Here is a 22,754-nt window from a genome sequence, read left to right as displayed (position 1 = left end):
TGGGCCTCCAGAGGAAGGAAGGTTGAGGAGGGACTTAGCCTAGAGAGTCACAGTGTTAGACCAGCAGGGAGGGCAGAGATCTAGGAGCTTTGGCCTCCTCCAGGGCAACACTTCCTGCTTCCCTTTGGGAAGTCCTGAGGCCAGGGCCAGCTTCAGCGGGGGCCAGGTTAAACCGGAAACATCTTAGTTTGCACGCTGTTGCACCTGAATGCCGGGAGAGGAGACTGTCAGATTTCCTGGGTTGGGTTAGAGGATTTTTCTTTTCATTGAGTTGTTACTTCCAAAGCGCTCTGTGGCCCTTGATCCATCTTCAGGCTGTCTGGGCCTCTCTTTCCAAGTGCCACAAATGGGCTTTTAGCTCTGCTTCCTGGGCCCCTGGGTACTGCTGCCTGTGGCCCCTCCCCCAAGCCGTGGAGGTGCCAGTGGACTGGCTATTATTGTTTGAGTAACAGGAGCCATGGGGCAGTGAGGGTGAGCATTCTTGCTTGAGAACAGGGCCTTGCTGTTCTTAGTACAGATGACATGTAAGTGATACAAGCGCCTGACCTGCAGGTACTGGCGCCATCGTGGGCAGCTTCTGGCCAGGAAGGAGGCGGGTAAGGGGGCTGGCAAGGGGGCATTTGGCAGAAGAGGTCTGGCATTTGAATTGCCCTGTCTTCCTACTGCCATCACCAAAAATGGGCTGCTGGGAGGCGGGGCCCAGGTGAAATAAACCAACTCAAGGTATGAGCTTTTCTCGGCCTTGCCAAGAACAACAGAGCTTTGTCCCTCATACCCTGTCCTGCCGGGGCCTTCGTTGTCTGCTATCCATCCATGTTAAGTTACTTTAATTTTCTTTTCTTTTTTTTTTCCGAGACAGGGTCTCTCTGTGTAGCCCTGGCTGTCCTGGACTCCCTTTGTAGACCAGGCTGGCCTCGAACTCACAGCGATCCGCCTGCCTCTGCCTCCCGAGTGCTGGGATTAAAGGCGTGCGCCACCACGCCCGGCTTTACTTTAATTTCCATAACTTCTTAAGCTAGAAATTATGGCCCTCCTACCCCCACAGCTGGTCGCGGTGGCGCACACCTGTGATCCCAGCACTTGGGGAGACAGAGGCAGGAGGAATTCTATGAGTTTGGGGCTAGCCTGGTCTACAAAGCAAGTCCAGAACAGCCAAGGCTATGCAGAGAAACCCTGTCTCTAAAAACTGCCCCCCCCCAAAAAAAATTATGACCTCCATTTTCAGACGGGGCAGCAGAACTGACAGATAAGTGCAGGCGTCTGAGTTGATCTCTGTGCCTGGATTAGAACTCGGTACTTGGCCGGGCGGTGGTGGTGCACGCCTTTAATTCCAGCACTCAGGAGGCAGAGGCATGTGGATCGCTGTGAGTTCAAGGCCAGGACAGTCAAGGCTACACAGAGAGACCCTGTCTCAAAAAAACCAAAAAATAACAAAAACAAAAACAAACCAAAAACCAAAAAACAAACAAACAAAAAACTCAGTACCTGCTACCAAGCAAAGGGAGGACTTGAATATCGGCATGGGCTGGGTTTAAACCGGTGCAGGTGGCGGGTACTCCAAGAGCAGCTCCGGATGTTGGCGCACACTTCTCAGTCCTCAGGGCCCTTGTCCAGCCTTGGCTGAGGGCTAGCAATGTCCTGGCACGTGCCCCTCCCCCTCCAGGCTCCAGCAGTACACGGGGCCAGCCAATGCTGGGCTCAGAACCCAGTTCCTGGGGCTGCTTCCTGCCTGAGGGGCACGTGTTAATCTTTCTCCATCTGTTCTGCTCCCGGCTCTTCCAGATCCTTAGGTGGAAAGCAGTATACCTGTTAGGACCGGACTCTGACTCCGGGTTCTGAGCAGGGGTCCATCTTTATGACCAGGGCTCCTGAGGAAGAGGGAGAATGAGATGTCCTGAGAAGTCAGGCCTTTCCCATTCCTGGCTTTTTATCCTGATCCTGGGGTCTGGTCAACCTGTCTTTTTTCCTCCTTCCTCTGTTCCATTCCCCGTCCGTCCGTCCATCCATCCATCCATCCATCCATCCATCCATGGCCTTGTTTGTGCTAGGTGGGCACTCTACCACTGAGCTAAACCTCCTCCTAGGTTTTTAAAATTTTTATTATTATTAAATATTTATTTTATTTGTGTGCTATGTGCGTGTGTGTTGGTGTCAGCAGGGGCCAGAAGTGAGCATTGGGTCCCCTGAAAGCCGGAGTTACAGGCAGTTGTGAGCAGCTCGGCATGGGTGCTGGGATTTGAACTCGTGTCCTTTGGAAGAGCAACAAGGGCTCTTAACCACTGAGCCATTGTTCCGGACACCTCCTTAGGCTTTTCAGACAAGGACTTCATTCAGTGATCCTAAGCCATAGTGATGTAAGCCATAGAGAGCAGCTGCTGACAAGGTCCATGCGGCCTCCCGGCACAGAGGGAGAAACTAAGGCCCTGGAAAGTGATGTGATGGGAGCCTGCGGCTTTGTGGTTACACATTTGTGTTCTTCCCACTGTCCCACATGTCAGACAAAGGGGCCATCCTGCCTGCGCAGCCCTTCCATCCTTTATTGAGGATGGGTCACTTCTCTAGAGACCTGGGGTATCCGCTCTTAGAGAAATGGGTCCACAAAGACGGTACCTAGTCCGGGATCCTAGTCAAACAAGGATTGATGGAGAGGATCCTGAATTATGCTCAGATAACAAACAAACAACCCTGATACCCCTCCGCTATGCCTTCGCTCCTTGGTCAGGCAGTTGGGCTTGCAGACACATGGCTTTGAGTTATGGCCCCCGTGGCTGTCACCTGCTTGCTCTGATGAGTCCTTGAATGCTGAGCCTCTGCTGAAAAACAGAGTACCGAGAACCTACTCTTTCCTCCTAGCTGTCTTTGCTGGGCTGACCTTTCACCCCTCATTTGACAAACTGTGTCGGACGCTGGCTCAGTACTAAGGAGTTGATGAAGGACACAGCCGGGCCCCCTCCCCTGGTTTAGCTCTACCACCCAGAGTTATAACCGTGTGCTCAGTGCTGTGGGTACGGTGGGGAGAGGGAAGATTTAGAGGCTGTGTGGGCAGAGGAGGTGGGGTTTGAGTGGTCCAGCCCCACTGGAAGAGCAGGAGGGGTTGTCTTGGTAGACTAAGCCACTGTGCAAATGCTCCATCATATGATCAGGTCTGCTCAGGGTCTCAGTGGAAGCGCCGAAGAAGGCCCAAGAGCACTTGCTTGGACAGGACACATACGAAAACTGGAAGGGTCCATAGAAAATTAGCATAGAAGTGGTCCACCTTTAGGATTTTTTCTTCTGGGGGGCTGGAGAGATGGCTCAGAGGTTAAGGGCACTGACTGCTCTTCCAGACATCCTGAGTTCAACTCCTAGCAACCACATGGTGGCTTACAACCATCTATAATGAGATCTAATGCCCTCTTCTGGCCTGAAGGTGTACATGCAGGCAGAGCACTGTATACATGATAATAAATAAATAATAAATCTTTTTCTAAAAAAAGTTTTTTCTTTCTAATTTTTTCTTTTATTTTTTTCAAGACGGGACTTCTCTGCATAGCCTTGGCTTTCCTGAACTTTGCCTCCGGAGTGCTGGGATCAAAGGCCTGCGCCACCACGCCCAGCAAGATTTATTTATTTATTTATTTATTTATTTTTAATTTTTGGTTTTCGAGACAGGGTCTCTCTGTGTTAGCCTTGGCTGTCCTGGACTCACTTTGTAGACCAGGCTGGCCTGGAACTCACAGCGATCCGCCCGCCTCTGCCTCTCGAGTGCTGGGATTAAAGGCGTGCGCCACCACACCTGGCGCAAGATTTTTTTTTTAATGGTTATTTTTGTGGGTGTTTGTACATGATGTGCATGTGTACACATGCATGCAGCTACACATATTTGGGGACCATAGGACAACTTCATGGAGTCACTTCTCTTCTACCCTTTCATACGTCCCAGAGATAGAACTCAGGTCTTCAGGCTTGGTGGCGAGCACCTTAAACGGATACGCCATCTTGTCAGTCTAGCATTCCATGTGTTTAAAGCTCAAAAAGAGGGTTGTCTTGGCTGCCCTGAAATGCTAACAGTGGATGAAAATGTCAAAATTCAGTCATTTTTGTCGAGTGCCCTTTAGGTGAATGTGGTGTGAGTTTTCTTTTTTTGTTGTTTTATTTCTGAGACAGGGTTTCTCTGTATTTCCTTGGCTGTCCTGGACTCACTCTGTAGACCAGGCTGGCCTTGAACTCACAGAGATCCACCTGCCTCTGCCTCCCGAGTGCTGGGATTAAAGGCGTGGTGGCACACCGGTCTGTGGTGTGAGTTTTCATGGCTGGCCACTTGTGGCAAATGTTGTCTGGCTTACTACTTTAGCAGGACAGAAGACAAATAATCGTGTACAAGTTAATAAAACACCGGGAACCGCGTGAGGCTCGCACTAATAATAATGGCCACTGCTTCTGGGCCAGTCACAGGCCAGGTGTGTGTCCTTACAGGCTTGATTTCATTGGCTTTTTAGCAGCTGCCCATGAAATATATTATTTTTATTCCCATTTTACAAGTGAGGAGAGTGAGCCATGAAAAGTAAAATGACTTCCTCAGGGTCATGCAGACACTCTGAACCCACATTTGAATCCTGGTGTTGGGCAGCTGGAGATGATGGGCTTCATGCTTTGAGACGTTGGGGTGTGAGTCTAGCTTAGTCTCAGCCACAGAGGATGTGAGGCTTTCAGTGGGATGTGACTGCGTGGAGTGATGTTGAGGAGGATTTGGAGAGCCTCTTGAGGGCAGGGTCTGGTGGGCAGGTCCTCTGTGATCCCGCATCCGCTGGGCGAGCTGGACTCAGCCAATGCATCTGCCAGGCCCTGACCAACCTGTCCCCTTCTCAATGTGTATGTGCATGTGCGTGTGCGTGCGCGCGCCTGTATAACACTTGGCTCTTGGGGAGCATTGGAGCATTAATGGGGCTCTGGCCAGGCAGCGGGCAGGCACTCCGGGAGCAAGGGGATTATGTAATAGGTAGAAAGTCAGGCCAAAGCTGCCCTATGGACCTGACTCACGGCTCCAAAGTCCCAGCCTTTGGGAACCTCCTGTCTGGCTCACTGTACTCACTCTGCGCCGGGTGGGGTAGGGACGGCCTCCTCAGGTGGGTTTCTAACCTCACAGCACATAGGAATAGAGATACCAGCGATGGCGCACCACAGCATCTGTCAATTCCGTCTGGGGTAAAGTCAGGAAGAGACAGGGGAGCCCAGAGGTGGCCCTTGCACCTTCCTCTCTCTGCAGGTAGCTCCCCGGCTGAGGTGTAGGCCACTCCTCAGCAGGCTTTTCCTGATCAGTTCCTATATTTGGGGGGGTGGGGGACACATGTCAGACCAGCTTTTCAGTTGTGTGAGGGCTCCGTCATGAGTCCCCTCTGAACCCTGGGGGGATATCCTCTACCTACAGAGCCAGGGCCTAGCTCCCAGGGCTGTCAGAAAGGCCAAACGGTGCCACAGGTGTGAGGCAGGGAGCCCAGCCTTGGCACGTGGCAGGTATTCTGCAGAGCAGTGCTTAGTACCGGAACTTGTGTGGCATCTCTTATGTGGCCAGTGGTACAGTGGAGAAATGCAAAGGTGTGACAGTAGGGCAGGGCCACGGAAGCCACCAGGAGGGACACCCGCCACCCCAACTTTGTCTTCTTCCATCCTTAGAGCAGTTTTAGGAAGTTAGGGGGGCCTCTATTGGGAAACTGAGGCCTGTCGTGCTTAGTTGGCAGAAGGTTGCACAATCTGCCGTGGCAGAGCTTGTTGCCTGTGCGCCCCTTCCTTCTCCCTGGGAAGAGGTACTATTTAAGCTGAGGCTCTGAAGATGATGGGGTGTTTGGTAGGCAGAGGGAGGATGGGTTGGGAGGGGCTGTTGCCAGAGGCCTTGATCCTTGCGCAGTGATGCAAAGGTGGAAACCCACGTAGAAATGACTGGTCTCTACGGCCTCCCGGGCTATTGGGAGCAGCCAAGGATGGAGTGTCCCAGGGTGCATCTCTGTCCCTCCAGGCAAGTTGTGACATCGCCCCCCTCATTTTGTTTCTCTCTTCCAGAATGGACAGGCCTCGGGGGACGAAGCTGGACTTCAGCCGTCCAAGGTGAGGACTAGAGACCGCGAGTGTAGTCGCGGCCGGGGAGGAGAGAGTGTGTCTCTCCCACCACCTGCCTCTGAAGGCGCTGGCCTTGGGGTAGCTTACCTCTCTTCCTCTGATTCTGTCTCTGTGCTTAGACAGCCCCCCCCCCCTCGCCAGTTTCAGCTTTCCTATCTCAAAGGTGAGGGTGGGTACGGTGGCCCAGAGAGGGCCAGGAACAGGTACAGGGTCCAGGAGTTCTGGTTATCTGTGGCCCAGACCGCAGCACTTCCGGGGTTTGCGTACAGGTTAGAGCTTGGGCCTGAGGAGTGATTGGAGAGGTTGGAGTAAGGATGCTGATCTCCATGGGAGTAAGGATGCTGATCTCCGTGGGAGTAAGGATGCTGATCTCCGTGGTGGGACTGGGTGAAACAAGGGCTTGGAAACATTTGAGCCTGTACCTGGTGGCTTTTCTGTCCTAACCATGCCCAGTGCCCCCCTGGGTGACTTCTTGGGACTCTCAGCTCCCAAAACAAGGTATGGTCATTTGTCCCAGCTGTCCCTGCTTCCCCAGGGTACTTTCCTATATAGCCTTTAACTAATTTATATTTATGTTTTTAGACAGGGTCTTGGCATGTAACTCCAGTTGGGCCTCAAACTCAGAGACCCACTTGCCTTGGCTTCCCATGTGCTGGGATTAAAGGTGTATACTCCCATGCCCAGCCCCTCCAATTATATGTATATGTATGTATGTATATATACACACACACTTTTGTTTAATAATTTTGCGTGCTCTTTTGTGTGTATGTGCACACACGCGTGTGGAAGTTGAGGACAGCTTGCTGAAGTCAGTTCTCTCCTTCTGTCAAGCGTGGCAGCAACCTCCTCCACCTGCCATCTCACCAGTGTCCCTTGCTGGTTTGATGCATAGCTAAAAGCTCCCACGTGACAAGTTGGGTACCTTGTCCTCTGATAGTGGTTACTGATGGGCCTTGAAAGCCCTCCGGGCAGGCTCTCTGCAAACTTAGATTCCAGGCCCCCCACCCCACCCAGAAAGTATTTAGGCGTCACCCAGAAAGTATTTAGGTGTCGGTCCTCATCTGTAAGTTGGGAATTAAGGCCTTTCCCATGGGACTGGAGTGAACTGTAGACGAGGTAGCAACCGCCTGGCACACGAGGGACTGCCCTGGCACGTTGCTCTGTTCTACTTCTTGCCCATTGCCCTGCCTTCTAGGCCTGGGTCAGCCTAGCTGTAAGCACGACCTTTGATTTGGGGCCAGGCTTGGTCCTGATGTTTACATTGACTTAGCTTCCTAAGATAAGGTAGCTGAGCTGGGTGTGGTGGGGCTGTGTGAGGAAAGTAGGGGCCCCCTGCTGTTGGGTCCTGAAGCAACAGAGCCGTGGGGGCCTGTAAGCCATATAGCTTGGGACCTTCATTATCTCTCACCATGTCTGGCAATTCATCCCACAAAAGAGCTGCCCCTTAGTTTCCTAGTAATAAAATGAGGGAGAAGCTGGGCTGTGGTGGCGCACCCCTTTAATCCCAGCACTCGGGAGGCAGAGGCAGGTGGATCGCTGTGAGTTCGAGGCCAGCCTGGTCTACAGAGAGAGTTTCAGGACAGCCAAGGCTACACAGAGAAACCCTGTCTTGAAAAACTAAAAGAAGGGCTGGAGAGATGGCTCAGAGGTTAAGGGCACTGCCTGCCCTTCCAAAGGTCCTGAGTTCAATTCCCAGCAACCACATGGTGGCTCACAACCATCTATAATAAGATCTGAGGCCCTCTTCTGGTATACATGCAGATAAAACACTGTGTATATGATAAATAAATACATCTTTAAAAAAAGAAAGAAAGAAAGACTAAAAGAAGCCAAGCGTGGTGGCCCACACCTGTAATCCCAGCACCCAGGAGGCAGAGGCAGGTGGATCATTGTAGGTTTAAGGCCAGCCTGGTCTTAAATGTGAGTCCAGGACAGCCAAGGCTACACAGAGAAACTCTGTCTTGAAAAACAAAAAACAAAAAAGGGGGGGGGTAGGGGGCAGGAGGGGAGCCATGGTGTCCGCAGTGGAGATGCAGGCATTCGGGTCTTAGGTTTGAAGGTTTTACCAAGGGGGTCACAGTAGAAGTGAGCTCAGCCTGATATCTCAAGTCCAAGGGGCCAGGCCTGGTGGTGCAGGCTGTAATCCCAGTACTTGGGAGTCAGAAACAGGAGAATCAGGAGTTCAGAACCAACCTCAGAGACATAGTTTTAGACTAGCCTGGGCTACATGAGACTGTGTCAAAACCAAACCAAAAGAGAGGCACGCTGGGAGAGGGAGCTTGTCCAGGCAGGAACCTCGGCTCATTTCACAGCCTGTGGCTCCTACACTGAGGTGGAGGGTTCTGTGGCAAGAAGGGGGCCAAGGCTGGAGATGGTGAGACTTGGGGCTCTCAGATGTCACATGGTGGGAAAAGCTGAGCCGTGCCCGTCATCAAACTAGAAGCTTTGTGCAATGGTTTTATTTATTTATTTTTATTTCATGTGTACAGGTGTCTTGCCTTTGTGTGTGTCTGTGCCTCACATGTGTATAGTGCCTGAGGAGGCCAGAAGGGGGCGCCAAATCCTCTGGAACTGGAGTTAGAGATGCTTGTTAGTGGCCATGTAGGTGCTGGGAATCGAACCTGGGTCCTCAGGAAGAGCAAGTCAGTGCTCTTAACCAAGGAGCCATCTCTCCAGCCCTGAGTACTGTTTTCAGAGGCAGAACAGCATTTTTCCAGATGAGAAAATTGAAGCTTTATGTTACACAGTGATGGGGGTCAAGCCTTGTTTGACCAGAGCCACATTCCTCCCTGGCTGGGGAACCCTGAGTGTGGAAGAGGAAGAGTAGTGGGTATCCACCACCCCAGGTGCTAGCCCTGAGTGCAAACCCATCCCTGACTGGTGGCCCAGGGATGCTCAGTGGCCATTTCTGGGCTGTGTACACTAGGGGGCGCTCAACCTGCTGCAGGGCCTCATTGTTATGTAGTGGACTGAGGGAAGGGTGGAGACTGGAAAACTGTGGTTGGTGCTAAGATGGGGAAATAACATGGTCATGGGCACATAGGACCTACGTGTAACACCCTCTGGGCTCCTGCATCCCCCTCAGTAGAGTGCTTAGTGACACAAGCACATCACAGGCTCAGCCAGTGTCATCTGAGCCCTTGGCGGAGTATGAACCAGGCAGATGGTCTCTGCTGTGTGCGGCAGGTGAAGGACGGTTGGGTGGACTCTGAGGCGCTGGTTACCCCCCCTGCAGTCGGCATTTGCCTGGCCTTTGAGTAGCGGGAGATAGAAGCAGGCCTTCCAGGTAGAGGTGAGGCAGGGGTGGAGCCAGGCAATCTGAGTTCTGTTCCTGTGGCTTGTTTGCCTGTCCTGGAGCAAGCATTCCTTCAAAGGGTGGAAGAGAGCCTACCTATGAATGCAGAAGAGCCTATCTGGCTGGCCATGGCAGCACGGGGCCCCAAATCACAGCACTTAGAGGCCAAGACAGATGCGGAGCTGTGAGTTCTAGGCCAGCCTGGTCTGCATAGCGAGTTCCAGGCCAGCTAAGGCTATACCAAGGCCTTGATACAAAACAAAGAAGGGACCCTAACTCTTAGGGCCGCCTGGAAGAGAGAATGGTGCGCTGTGCACAAACTAAAGTATCCAACAAGGTTTGTGCACAGTGTTCATTGGGGTTCAGCATTGGTGGTGTTGGGCAAGCACTCCTGGGGGCCCTTTAACGTCTATATACTGTTGGTACCCTCAGGAAGATGAGGGCTTCTCCAGTGCACGCTCTCCCCTCTTGGGAGTAGACTGGGCAGCCCAGGCCCCTCCTCTGGCCATCTCCGGAGCGGGACCCCTTTGAAGTGCTGCAGGTCTATTTTGAGAGCCGAGTGTCTCCCGCCTCCCCTCTTCTCTTCCTGTTTATGAAACCCTGATCCCTCCCGGATCCCTTGTGTTCCCCTGGCCCTGGAGCCCGGGCAGGATGTGACTCTGGACTATGGGGAGCCTCAGGTATTGAGGGAAGCTTCTTTGGGATGAACTGGAGCTGGCCGGACTGCCTGCTTAGCACCTGGGGTGTATGCCTGGGCTCTCTTCCTTCAGCCTGCCCTGGGGAGGGAGAGCCTGTGGTCCCGCTAGAGAAAGGCTTTGTTTACGATGTCTCTTTTCTCCGCGGCCTGTTTGGCTTCGAGAGACATCCTTCCAAGGGGGATGGTTTGAGCCTTCATCTTAGCAGGAGAGAGGCTGATACTGAGGTAAAGACATTTTGCCTGGGAGCACCTGGCTTCCCAAGTGCCTCTCGCAGCGTGCTGTCTCTCAGCGTGGACTCTTTTTTTTTTTTTTTTAAGTCCCTTTCTGTCCAGGCAATACCTGTTCATCCGCAAGGCCCAGCTGGACTGTCTCATGCAGAAAGTCTTCCTGGACCTTACCCTTGACAGCCCTGTGTGGTAGGACAGTTGCGTTTTGTTGCCAAGTATTTCTTTTTGGAGCTACCTGAGGATAAGACCCAAGCCAGCCTTAGTTTGTGAACCTCCTAGTGTCTGTCTCTCGTATGCATGAAGCCACGGCCAGAAGCCATCAGCCAAGTCCAAAGCAGAGGCCCCCTTGTCTAATGCTTGCTGGAAAGCCTTGCTGGAGGTGTCGGGGATGGGTGGGGTGGGGGTGGGGGTCAGTGGTGAAATGTGGAAAAGTTTTGGTTTTTCCTACAAGAGCAGGGTTTTGTTTTGTTTTGTTTTAGTTTAACTCTTAGCCATCCCCTGTGCCATCCACATGGCTTTGGGCTTGTCACTTTCTTTCTGAGTCCTGTTTCCTTATCACTGTAATCGGGAAATGATCCTTCCTTGGCAGCTATGGCAAGCCCAGGCCTGGTGGATCTGCATCTGCTAAGGCTGAAGGAAAGAGTGACCGTGTGGTTAAACACCCATGTGACAGGAAGCTCAGTTCTTAGTGCTTCTTCCCTGGCCTGACCTGGGACCTGGGACCTGGGACCAGCCCTCCCCCTCCCTCCTTAGGATGCCTAGGCACAGCTAGCCTGTCCAGAGGCATGCTGGGAGACACACCTGGAAGGCCCTGCAGATTTCTGCCAGCCAGGGAAGGGAGTGTTAGTGGCTATTAGGGTCAGCAACTTACTAGTGGCCCTGACCGTAGCCAGAGGCCCAGAGATCCTACAGGACAGGGATTAGGTATGGCTCCGGGCCACTCTTCCTGCTGCTCTGTGGAGGAGATGGACACAGAACTGGACCAGGACCCAGGAGTGTGAGCTGATGTCTGTCCTGCGCTCCATCCCCATCCGAGACTTCAGGTCCTCACCCAGTTCAGCAGAGGCAGCTCTGAGACCGTTTCCTCCTTCCTGTCCCTTCTGGTCCCCTGCTAACCACAGCGCTCCTTTCCCTGTCTGCGGGACTGGCGGGTTGAGGGAAGCCTGGCATAGATAGTTGGTGAATCTTTGGGCAAGCTGCCCCTGCCTGCCTGCCTGCCTGCCTACAGAAACTGTGAGAGAGCTCTGGTCTCGGGGAGGCATCTTGCACAATTCCTCAGGCCGTTGTTATCAGAGCCCTGCAGCGAGCACAGCGAAGAGGAAGTGTAGTGTGCGTGAGGGGGGCATGTATTTCTACACCCGGCTTTCTAGAAAGTTGTTTCCGATCAGCAGCCTGAGCGCATCTGTTAGTTCCTATGGGTGTGTCGTGTCTGAGAAGGTGAAGCCCACCCCCCCCATAGGAGGAAGGGATGGGCCGGGTCCACTCCTGCCCGCAGTGGCCCTCTTCTTCTCCTCCTCCTCCTTCTTCTTCTTCTTCTCCTTCTTCTTCTCCTTCTTCTTCTTCTTTTTTCTTCTTCTTTCTTCTTCTTCTATCTTCTATCTTCTGACTTCTTATCCGTCCCAGGCCTTAGGTGTAGTGTGTCTGAAGAGAAAGGGGAGCAGGCAGGGTGCAGCCTGATCTCTGGGGGGAGGGGTGGGTGTGCTCCAGGCTGGGTAAGGCCAGACTTGGCCTTACAGATTTCTGTCCCATATGTTCTTGGGGGTGTGGGGGTGGGGTGGGGGTGTGGGGGAAACCGGAATATGTATTTTAAAGTCCTGAATGCCTATTGCGTGGGCATCTCATTGCCTTGTGACTTGGGTCCGCATTCCTGTCTTCCCTGATTGGAGGATCGGGAGATGAAAAGATGGACCTTTGGGGTCTCCCCGGATCCTAGCTTGGGGGTCTGTAGTGTCCCCCCTCCTTAGCAGGGGAGCCTAACCCATCTTGAGTTCCTCCTTCCTGCCGAGAGGGAAGTGAAAAGAAGGGGAGCCGGAGACCCTGCCTTCTGGGCTAAGAAGGCTTAAAAAAAAAAAAAAGCAGAAGTTGTAGGAGTAAACGGGCCCCTTTGGCCACCAGCTTGAGCCCCACCATGCAGACCCCAGCAGAGTTCCCCAGGACTGAAAGAGACTCTGGCTTCTGCCCCAGAAAGGTGAGGAAAAGGGCGATGCGTCTCCAGAAATGTCTGTCACCGTGGACTCCGGGCACAGAATAGGATTGGCAGAAGCTCTCCGACCCATGGAGTTTCCGGGGACCTACATCTGCTCCCGCCCCCCCCCCCCCTTGGTCTTTTCAGGCAGGAGTTAAGAGCTGATCTGAGGGCAAGGTGAGCAGGAATTACTGTGTGGCCTTGGCCTAACCACAGTCACTCTCTGAGCCATGCCTCTGCCTGTTCCACCAGATCACTCTCTGGGGACCGGCTAGCCTGCGGCGTTCTGGGGCTTGATGGCGCTGTGGAGACCCTTTGTGTCTGTGAGAGTGAGGACTTGGATGGGCCGGCCCAGGCTGCCTTTAGGACTTGAGAGAGGGCGGGCTTAGGAGGGCAGGAAGTGGGCTCTGGCTGACTTACCTGCCCACCCTTTCCTGGCACTTGAGGCTGCTGACTATAGTTACACAGGACCCCGAGGCGGGACTTGGCTCAGGACACCTCCGTCATTGGCTTGTCTTAAACCTGAGCTACAGTTGCCTGTTCCCCAAGAGGGGTTATGGAGCTTGGGGAATAATTGGAGCGGAGTACACTTAAGAGATGGTTCTCTCGGCCTCTCCCTCAGTCCTGGGGGTTACCTAGCAAAGTTTTGGAAGATCTCAGAGACGGGATTGACCAGTGACCCCGTGCCGCTGGGTACTGGGGCCCCCATCTTATCTTCCCTCTTGTCTCTCCCTACCCTGAGCAGGCAAGAGAGGACCCACAGCTCCTCACGTGGTCCTTTCCTGGGGATCCCTGCCCTGCTGCCTGTCTGGGTGCGCCCTGGATGCCTGTCATTCTGTGGGGGTCTCAAATTCTGCCTGGCTCTCTGCTGCCAGCCGTGTCTGTCTCTCTGTCTGTCTGTCTGTCTCTCTCTCTCTCTCTCTCTGTCTCTTCTGTCTGTCTGTCTGTCTGTCTGTCTGTGTGTATCTCTGTCTCTGTGTCTCTGTCTGTCTGTCTGTCTGTCTGTCTGTCTCTGTCTGTCTCTCTCTCTCTCTCTCTCTCTCTCTCTCTCTCTCGTTGGGTTCTAGACCCTGTCCCCAGTTGATAAGCGTCTGTCTTCGTGAATTGGGTACATGATAAAGGTTGAGTGGCGGCTCCTTCTGCCTTGGTGTGTTGGATTTGGCTCCATTCTGTCTCTGCATGGTCAGTTGAGCCTGTCACTCGTAGTCAGGGGTTTACCTCCTGTATAGTGGATGCGTGTTCTTGCCTTTGCCCCCCAAGTACAGTTCTCCCATGCATCTCTGTTAAGTATGTGTGCCTGTCTGTGTCCATCTCCCCGGGTAATGGTCCCAGCCTGTCTATCTCATGCCGGCTGCAGATAGCTATGTCCTTATATTATGCCTCCTTTGCTGTTGGATGTTATGTACAAGAACACTTTGTATGTCTTCCTGGCCCTGCCTCTACATGCTAGATACCTGTCTCTGCCTCCCGGGCACCTTGTCAGGTCCCTGCTGTTCTAGGACCCTATCTTCTCAGCAGCTGGGTTGATAGAGGGCTTTCTGTTTGTAGACCCACAGGGAGGAGGATGCAGGGGAGGGCCAGAGGGCCAACCTCAGGCACCGGGGAGTGGGGGAAGAGAGAAGGGAACAGAGGGAGGGTGGAAGCCTGGAGCTGGCAAACCACAGCCCCTGTGTGATTGGCTGTCTTGGGCCTGGCCCAACCCCCCCCCCTGCGCCCTCACCCTGCACATCCGCCTTGGGCCCTTCCACCTCCTCAGCAGCCCCGGTGGGTTGTTGCCTACCCTTGCCATGGTGCCGTGGCCCTGCCGGGCGGATGGAGCAGGACCCCAAGCTGCCCCGTCTGCGGCTCAGGGCCCTGCTCCCCTGGCTGCTCAGGAAGCAACGGTCCAGGATCGGCCAGACTCTGCCTGGCCCTGGCCCTGGCTCTGGTCCCCAGCAGGACTCGGTAAGTGTGCCCTGATGTCTGGTCCTGGCTTGGCAGTAGCCCCTGGAACAGGTGTTTGGGCAGCCAGTTTGGCCTAAGTTAGCTTCGGACTCTCCTGGCCCCGCTAGATGACTGGACCTTGCCCGGACTTGTTTTCTGGGGAAGTAAGGAAGCATCTTAGTGCTTTGGGGCAATACTGGCAGATTGGAGGGCCATGGAGGGCCTATAACAGCAGTGAGCTGCAAAGGCTCCTAGATGCTTGTCACAGGAAGTCTGAATGAGTATATGGTCTCAGACCTTAACCCTCAGTTGCTCCCGGTGGACACTGAGTGGGTTGAGAGTGTCTGGTTGACTCTTGGGTCCCTGTGTACCTCAGCCTTATCCATACAAGCAGAGGGCTTGGCTCATCTCATCCTGACTAGCAAAAAAGGCCCGGCTGTACCTCCCCATTATGAGCTCAAACCTTACTTCCTATTGTGGCAAAACCCAAACAGTTGGGGGAGGGGAGCCCTAAGGGCGGGCCTGAGTAAGGTGCCTACACCAGACCCAAGGCTTGGGTCAACTCATCCTGGCCATGTCTGTACTGTTCTTTGGGTCTGAACAGGCCAGAGCATCCACAGCACAGGAACAGGGCCTCACCTGAGTTGGCGCTTCTGGTAGTTGGCCTTTGAGACACTGTTGACACCTGTGAGCCTCACAGCTCTTGAGGGAGCGCAGTTTGTTAGGGCCTGTTCTGCTCTGGTGGTGGATGGCTTGGATAAGCTGTCTGCCGTGTTGCCGGAGAAGGGCCCCACACCTACAGAAGGACCCACACCTACCAGCTCTGTCCCTCTGTCAGGATGAGGGCATCCTCAAGGAGATCTCCATCACGCACCACGTCAAGGCTGGCTCCGAGAAGGCTGACCCATCCCATTTTGAACTCCTCAAGGTTCTGGGCCAGGGATCCTTTGGCAAAGTAAGTGAGAGTCCCTTATCGGGAGGGCATTGCAAGTCGCGTCTGAGGTGGAGTGTTGCCGCAGGGGGTGGGGGTGGGGTTACTTTGGAGTCCACCAAGGGGTCAGAGGGCAAGGGTTGAGAGGTCACTTTGATACCCAGGGAGCGCTAAGTCATCTTGGGGGTTCTAGGGCATCTAGAGGTCAGTGGCTGGGAGCTGGTTGGGTCGGTCACTTCCCACTTCCCTGGGTTTTCCTGCCCTCTGCCTCCTCAGGTCTTCCTGGTGCGCAAGGTCACCCAGCCCGACAGCGGGCACCTGTATGCCATGAAAGTGTTAAAGAAAGCCACATTGAAAGGTGAGTACTTCCTGGTCAGAACCGAAGCTGGGCCTTAGGCGGAGGAAGAAGGCCAGGCCACAGGCTTGTGCAGCCGGTGAGGGAGGTGCCTCTGATTTCAGGAGTCTCTGAGGCGGAGATGGAAAACAAGCCTCCCCTCAGCTGCCCTTGCCCTTCCCTCCTCCTCCAAAACCAAGGAAAGGCCTAGAAGGAAGTAGTGAGGTGCAGAATGCCTGAGGGTGGGAGACTTGGGAATCCCATGGTTGGGCAAGAGGGCTTTATCAGCAGAGCTGTTTCAGGATGCCTGGAAGGTCTAAGGGAAGTCCAGAACATAAGAAAGCATGACGGGCTGGAGAGATGGCTCAGAGGTTAAGAGCACTGACTGCTCTTCCAAAGGTCCTGAGTTCTGTTCCCAGCACCCACATGGTGGCTCACAACCATCTATAATGAAATCTATATACATAATAAATAAATAAATCTTTAAAAAAAGGCATGAGAGAGCCAGGCATGGTGGCGCCCGCCTTTAATCCCAGCACTCAGGGGCCAGAGGCAGCTGGATCACTGTGAGTTCGAGGCCAGCCTGGTCTACAAAGCAAGTCCAGGGCAGCCAAGGCTACACAGAGAAACCCTGGCTCGAAAAACCAAAAAAATAAAAAATAAAAAATAAATAAATAAATAAATAAATAAATAAATAAGAATGGCACGAGAAAAGAGGTGGAACCCCAGGGGTGCAGAAGCTGGGGACACATAAAAGAAGACGAGTTGAGGGAAGGGCCACAGAAGTGGCTGACAAGGTCAAAACGGACCCCTCAAGCCAAAGTCAAGAATCCTGGGGAGTTGGAATGTGTTTGAATGTGGTTAGCAGTTAGCTGAGGGTTAGCTGTTGATTCTGATTAGTCTGGGAGCCAGTGTGACCTGCAATCAAGGGTAGCCCAAGCTCAGCCTTGGCTGCGGTTGTGACATGGAGAAAGAATGGGTCAGCCTTAAGGCCTGGTCCGTCCTTGGCCTACCAAGGGCTATCTGCTGGATGGTAGTGGTTTTAGTGCAGGCTGACAGTTGGATCATCCCTCAGGATGGGCCACAGGGGAGGAGAAAAATGAAAAGATATGGTCTCTTGTATAAGGGGCTCACGGACTGGGTGGGAGGGTCTTTTTTAAAATTTTTAAAAAATTTATTCAGATTACAGCTTGGTTGTTATGGGAAAGTTTTAAAATGGCCTTGCAGTGGGGTATAGCAGTACCAAGCTTGTATGCATGGACACCCAGGCCAAGGAGTTAAGGGATAGGTTAGGTAAGGATTCATAGACGGCAGACAAGGCGTCTGTGGGACACTCTGGGGAGTAGGCGCAGGACCTTGAAGGCTATTAGTAATTTACCAGAACAAGATGGTAAAGTAAGAACTACCCCAGGAAGGAGGAACCGTCTTGAAGTGGCTGGTCTAATTAATTGCAGCATCTAGTGAGAGAAATACATGAATTAAAACAAAATAGGAAAAAAAAACAAAACCAACCAACCAAACAACAACAACAAAAAAAACAGAGTAGGAAGTGCTGTGACAGGGAAGCACCAGCATTCTGGGAGCCCAGGGGTTCCCACCTCACCTGAAAAGTAAGAACCCAGTCAGTCAAAAGCCTGTCAGTGCTCAAAATTAGCCTGACTACCCCCCCCCCCCCAAAATACAGGTTTTCTCTGTGTGAAGCCTTGACTGTCCTGGACTCACTTTGTAGACCAGGTTGTCCTTGAACTCACAGCGATCCACCTGCCTCTGCCTCCCCGAGTGCTGGGATCAAAGGCGTACGCCACCACGCCCAGTTTAAGAATTACTTTTTTTTTTTTTTTATTTTGTGGTTTGTATTTATTTTATTTATTATGCCCGCACGTTAGAAGTGGGCACCAATGGTTGGGAGTTACCATGTGGTTTCTGGGTATTGAACTCAGGACCTTTGGAAGAGCAGTCAGTGCTCTTAACCTCTGAGCCATCTCTCCAGTGCCCCAAGATTTACATCTTAATATTGAATATAGGACTTACTTTATTTATTTATTTATTTATATTTTTATTTTAGGTTTTTCGAGGCAGGGTTTATCTTTGTAGCCTTGGCTGCCCTGGACTCACTTTGTAGACCAGGCTGGCTTCGAACTCACATCCATCCGCCTGCCTCTGTCTCCCAAGTGCTGGGATTAAAAGTTTGGGCTACCATGTCCGGCTCTCTCATGCTTTTTTTATGCTCTGAACTTCCCTTAATATTGAATTTAGGAATTCTTATGGGAGGTGGGAAAGGAGTTGGTGAAGGTGTGCCAAAGGAGGTGCAGAGTCAAAGTCTGGGGACCTCAGAAAATAGGGCACCCTTGTGTACCGGGTGCTCGGTGCCTAATGGGTGCGGTGGAAGGCAAGGCTAGACAACCGGGCAAGACACCAGGATGCTGCCTGGACCTCATGAGGAGATCAGGAGCTGTGGGGAGCCGGGCGTGGTGGCTCATGTCTTTAATCCCAGCACTCGGGAGGCAGAGGCAGGTGGATTGCTGTGAGTTTGAGGCTGTCCAGGTCTACAAAGCGAGTCCAGAACAGCCAAGACTACACAGAGAAACCCTGTTTCAGAAAAAAAAAAAAGCTGTGGGGAGGGGAGAACTAATTGAGTACCCCACGGGTGACGGAGCCTTGGGAGCGTGGACTTGGGGGAATGAGTAGGAAGCAGCCCCTGGAGTTGTTGGGCTTTGGGGAGAGGCCTGCGTTCATTGGGTATGTTTTAGTGACTTCCGTTTTCTGGCCAGTGCGTGACCGTGTTCGGACCAAGATGGAGAGAGACATCCTAGCCGATGTGAACCACCCGTTCGTGGTGAAGTTACACTATGGTGAGATCCCAGCCCCTGCCTCAGGGCCACCCATCTCCTCAGTGTCCACCCTCACCTATGGCCGGCTACCTCCCCCTGTCCCTTGTCCTACCTCTCATGGGCCAGGCCAAGGGGCCGGGATTCGAGGCACTGGTCACAGCCCCAGCTGACATCGCCTTGGCTCCTCTCCTCTCTTAGCCTTCCAGACTGAGGGCAAGCTCTATCTTATTCTGGACTTCCTGCGCGGTGGTGACCTGTTCACGCGACTGTCAAAGGAGGTAAGCTGGCATCACACTGATGGGGCTATAAGAAGAGCCCATCCCGGGGCCTTGTGAGGAACACTTTCAGGGTGGTCTAGGCCTGTAACTTCCCAGTTCTGTTTGGCCGTCAAGAAATGTCATCTTGGGGCTGGAGAGATGGCTCAGAGGTTAAGAGCCCCGCCGGCTCTTCTAAAGGTCCCGAGTTCAATTCCCAGCAACCCCATGGTGGTTCATAACCATCTAGAATGAGACCTAGTCCTGCCCTCTTCTGGTGTGCAGGTGTACATGCAGGAAGAACACTATAGAAAAAAAAAAAGGCAAATAAAAAAAAAATGTCATCTGCCCTAGAAGAGAGGCCACCCATTGGCAAAGTCTCTTCTGAGAGTTTCTCTCATGGTGGGTTGAGGAGGTACGAACCTAAACGTGACGTGACTGTGGTTTCTGGTTACTAAGGGAATCCCTCAATGCTTGAGATAGGGCACTAAGGGGTGTGCTGGCCAAGGAAAAGAAGCCCAAACCCACCCAGGAAACAAGGCGCGAGATTCTTGTCCCGCCATTTGTACAAAATGATGCAATATACAGGACCGATACAAGAGGATCTGTACCTCCCCTTTCCCCCCTCCTCCCCCCTTTTTTGAGACAGGGTTTCTCTGTGTTAGCCTTGGCTATCCCGGACTCCCTTTGTAGACCAGGCTAGCCTTGAACTCAGGTCGATCCGCCTGCCTCTGCCTCCCAAGTGCTGGGATTAAAGGCGTGCGCTGCCACCACCACGCCCGGCCCCTGTTCCTCATTTCTGAAAAATAGGATCATTAATACAATGCAGCCTTTGGAGGGAACCAAGCTTGGCCGAGCATGGTGGCAGAGGAGGCCTGCCACCTCAGCTCCTTGCAAGGCTGAGGCAGGTGGATTGCAAGATGAAGGCCCGCCCGAGTGACCGAGAAGGAATAGACTGTCTAAAGTATGGGAAGACCCAACCCAACCCCTGGGTTGGGGGGGCGGGGAGTCCACACTTTAAAACAAACAAACAGAAACCCTACTGGTATTTATATTGAGACACACGCACACAGACATGTGGACACAGGTGTGGGTATTGAGGTCAGAGGGCAGCTTGTAAGAATTGGTCTTGCCTCCCACCATATGTGTCCCGAGTGGCTAGACCTTCTCAAAACCTAACTTTTCATATGTCAAACGTTAATGCTTAGATAAGCAGTCCATTTTCATGATTCTAAAGAAAAATATTCATGGTACTGTCTTGTCACTACCACACTTCCCCTGCAGGTAAAACTTAAAAAAAAAAAAAAAGATTGATTTATTATACAGTGTTTTGCTTGCGAATACACCTGCACACCTGAAGAGGGCATCAGATCCCATTATAGATGGTTGTGAGCCACCATGTGGTTTACTGGGAATTGAACTCAGGACCTTTGGAAGAACAGAAGGTGCTTTTAACCTTTGAGCTATCTTGCCAGCCCAACTTTTTTATTTTTTTTAAATTGGTTTCCTATTTAACCTTCTCCAGTTCCTTTGGAGGGCGTGTTGTTTGTTTGGGTGGTTGGCTTGGTTTTTCGAGACAGGGTCTCTCTGTGTAGCCTTGGCTGTCCTGGACTCGCTTTGTAGACCAGGCTGGCCTCGAACTCACAGTGATCCTCCTGCCTCTGCTGGGATTACAGTCATGTGCCACCACACCCGGCTCAGGTCCCTTTTGTTCTGAGTCCCTGCCCTGCCCTCTCTCACATGAGAAGGGAGACTTTCTGTACGGCGTTCTATGCCTGTGGTCAGTGATCCTGAATTGTTCTGGATCGGGTCTGGATGTGGGAGACTTCCTTGTTCTGTGTTACTCACAGCCGTCCAGCTTGTCCGGGAGAGACATTTTATTCCTGGACACTTGGGTTGCTTTTACTCTTCGCTGTTTCCGAACTCTAGCCCAGTGAGTGACTTGTGTATTAGAGAAAGGTGTGTGTGCACTGGACCCGCGTCCCCAGGCTAGATCCTCAGTATCAAGAGGCCCTGAGTGCACAGTAGCCCCGCTCTGGAGAGCAGGATATCCCCGCTGAAGTGTCTCTTTCCCTGTTGCAGGTTATGTTCACAGAGGAGGACGTGAAGTTTTACCTGGCTGAACTGGCGCTGGGCCTGGACCACCTGCACAGCTTGGGCATCATTTATAGAGACCTCAAGCCTGAGAAGTGAGTGAAGCCCCTGCCACACTTCTGGCCTCTCCTCAGGGTGCAGAGACTGCCCTTGGGTCTATTAGAACAAAGCCACTCAGCCGGGGCGTGGTGGCGCACGCCTTTAATCCCAGCACTCAGGAGGCAGAGGCAAGCAGATCACTATGAGATCCAGCCTGGTCTACAAAGCGAGTCCAGGACAGCCAAGGCTACACAGAGAGACCGTGTCTTGAAAAACCAGGAAAAAACAAAAAACCAAAAAACAAAAAAAACAGAGCCACTCTGGTGGAGATGGTGTGGCTCTCCCTACAGCCTGGCCTCTCTTTGGGGCTATCAGAAAGATGGGTAGTTGAAGTGGGCAGGGGCAAGTTCACCTTAGGTAATTAGAGAGTGCCTGGTCAACACTGCTATTACCAAAGGCTGCCCAGAAGCTGCGTCACCCCCCTCCACCCCAGCCGCCACCTCACCCCCGCCCCCTTCCTAATGCAGTGTGACGTTGGAGATGCTGCCACTAAAGATCATTTCATGTCTTGTTTTTCAAGACAAGATTTCTTTGTGTGGCCCCAACTGTCCTGGAACTGGCTCTGTAGACCAGGCTGGCCTTGAATTCGCAGAGATCCACCTGCCTCTGCCTCCCGAGTGCTGGGGTTAAAAGGCATGGGCCACCACTGCCTGGCTGTAAAGATCATTTCTTTTTTTTTTTTTTTTTTTTTGGTTTTTCTAGACAGGGTCTCTCTGTGTAGCCCTGGGCATCCTGGACTCGCTTTGTAGACCAGGCTGGCCTCGAACTCACAGCGATCCGCCTGCCTCTTCCTCCCGAGTGCTGGGATTACAGACATGCGCCACCACGCCTGGCTTAAAGATCATTTCTTGATATGTTCTTCCTGGGGTTTTCGAATGACTGCCTTCCAGTGCCATCTTGAGACTAGGATAGAGGCTGGCGGTAGAGTTGGGCTCACTTCAGGCCAGGCCTTGTACACAGCTGTAAGTAGCAGCAGCCTCAGAGTCTGAGTCCAGGAGTCTGAAGCCAGTTTGTACAATAAAATAGACCCAGTGCTTGAAAGAAAAAAAAAGTTCCACAGACATTCAAATCCTGTGACTGTAAGGACTATACGGACTATAAGGAGCTCTGGTTTTCCCTTTAGTCATTACTGGGCCTCCACTCTGCCACTCTGTCATTGGGTGCATCTGGACCGAGCCTTGCTTCTGCGCAGGCCCGCGGTCCTCCACCCTATGGTACCACCAGAAGCCACACAGTGCCTCCTGCTAAGGCTTCCTGACTCCTGTCTCTCTGTTACAGCATCCTTTTGGATGAGGAAGGCCACATCAAGCTCACTGGTGAGTGAAGGGCACCTGCTCCTGTGGGTTCTTTTAGCAAGGGCCTCCATCTGATAGGTCTCAGCTGAGGGCTCGGGGTTCACTCTCCCTCCTGATAGGTCTCAGCTGAGGGCCCGGGGTTCACTCTCCCTCCTGAGAGAAGATGCAGGTTGCATCCAAGAAGCCAAAGTTCAGGCCCCATTGTTTGTCTGTTTATATGTGCATATGGGGGTTTTGCCTGCATATGTGTCTGTACCTCATGTGTGCATTGCCCACAAAAGCCAGAGTCCCCTGGAACTGGTTGCTAGCCAGCATGTGGGAGCTGGGAATCGAACCTGGGTTCTCTGGAAGAACCACCAGTGCTCTTAACTGCTCAGCCATCTCTCAAGCTGCGCCACCCCCTCCCTAAGGTCCCAGTTCAGACATAGCTCCCCGCTACCACCTTGGTCAAATCCCCCTTGGGCAGGGATCCTAAAGATGATTTCTCGACCCTCC

At 52.7% G+C, this 22,754-nt stretch overlaps 1 protein-coding gene across 3 annotated transcripts in view; it reads left to right on the top strand.

Annotated features, from left to right (window-relative positions):
- Nucleotides 1–22,754, top strand: part of RPS6KA1 (ribosomal protein S6 kinase A1) — a 43,893-nt gene that overhangs the window by 1,608 nt on the left and 19,531 nt on the right. Inside the window, exons 2-8 of one of the 3 annotated variants that reach the window (XM_084785251.1) lie at nucleotides 6,037–6,081; nucleotides 15,260–15,376; nucleotides 15,629–15,710; nucleotides 18,458–18,538; nucleotides 18,716–18,795; nucleotides 20,854–20,960; nucleotides 22,243–22,280. In XM_084785251.1, coding sequence (XP_084641377.1) covers nucleotides 6,037–6,081; nucleotides 15,260–15,376; nucleotides 15,629–15,710; nucleotides 18,458–18,538; nucleotides 18,716–18,795; nucleotides 20,854–20,960; nucleotides 22,243–22,280 — 550 coding nt within the window. Of the gene's footprint in view, nucleotides 1–6,036; nucleotides 6,082–12,373; nucleotides 12,502–14,251; nucleotides 14,443–15,259; nucleotides 15,377–15,628; nucleotides 15,711–18,457; nucleotides 18,539–18,715; nucleotides 18,796–20,853; nucleotides 20,961–22,242; nucleotides 22,281–22,754 lie in introns of those variants that run through there. The other 2 variants (XM_084785252.1, XM_084785253.1) reach the window with 2 other exon arrangements.

This window comes from Acomys minous, assembly GCF_964271855.1.
Source record: "Acomys minous genome assembly, chromosome: 6".
NCBI lineage: Eukaryota > Metazoa > Chordata > Mammalia > Rodentia > Muridae > Acomys > Acomys minous.
This window is presented reverse-complemented; position numbering and strand designations above follow the sequence as displayed.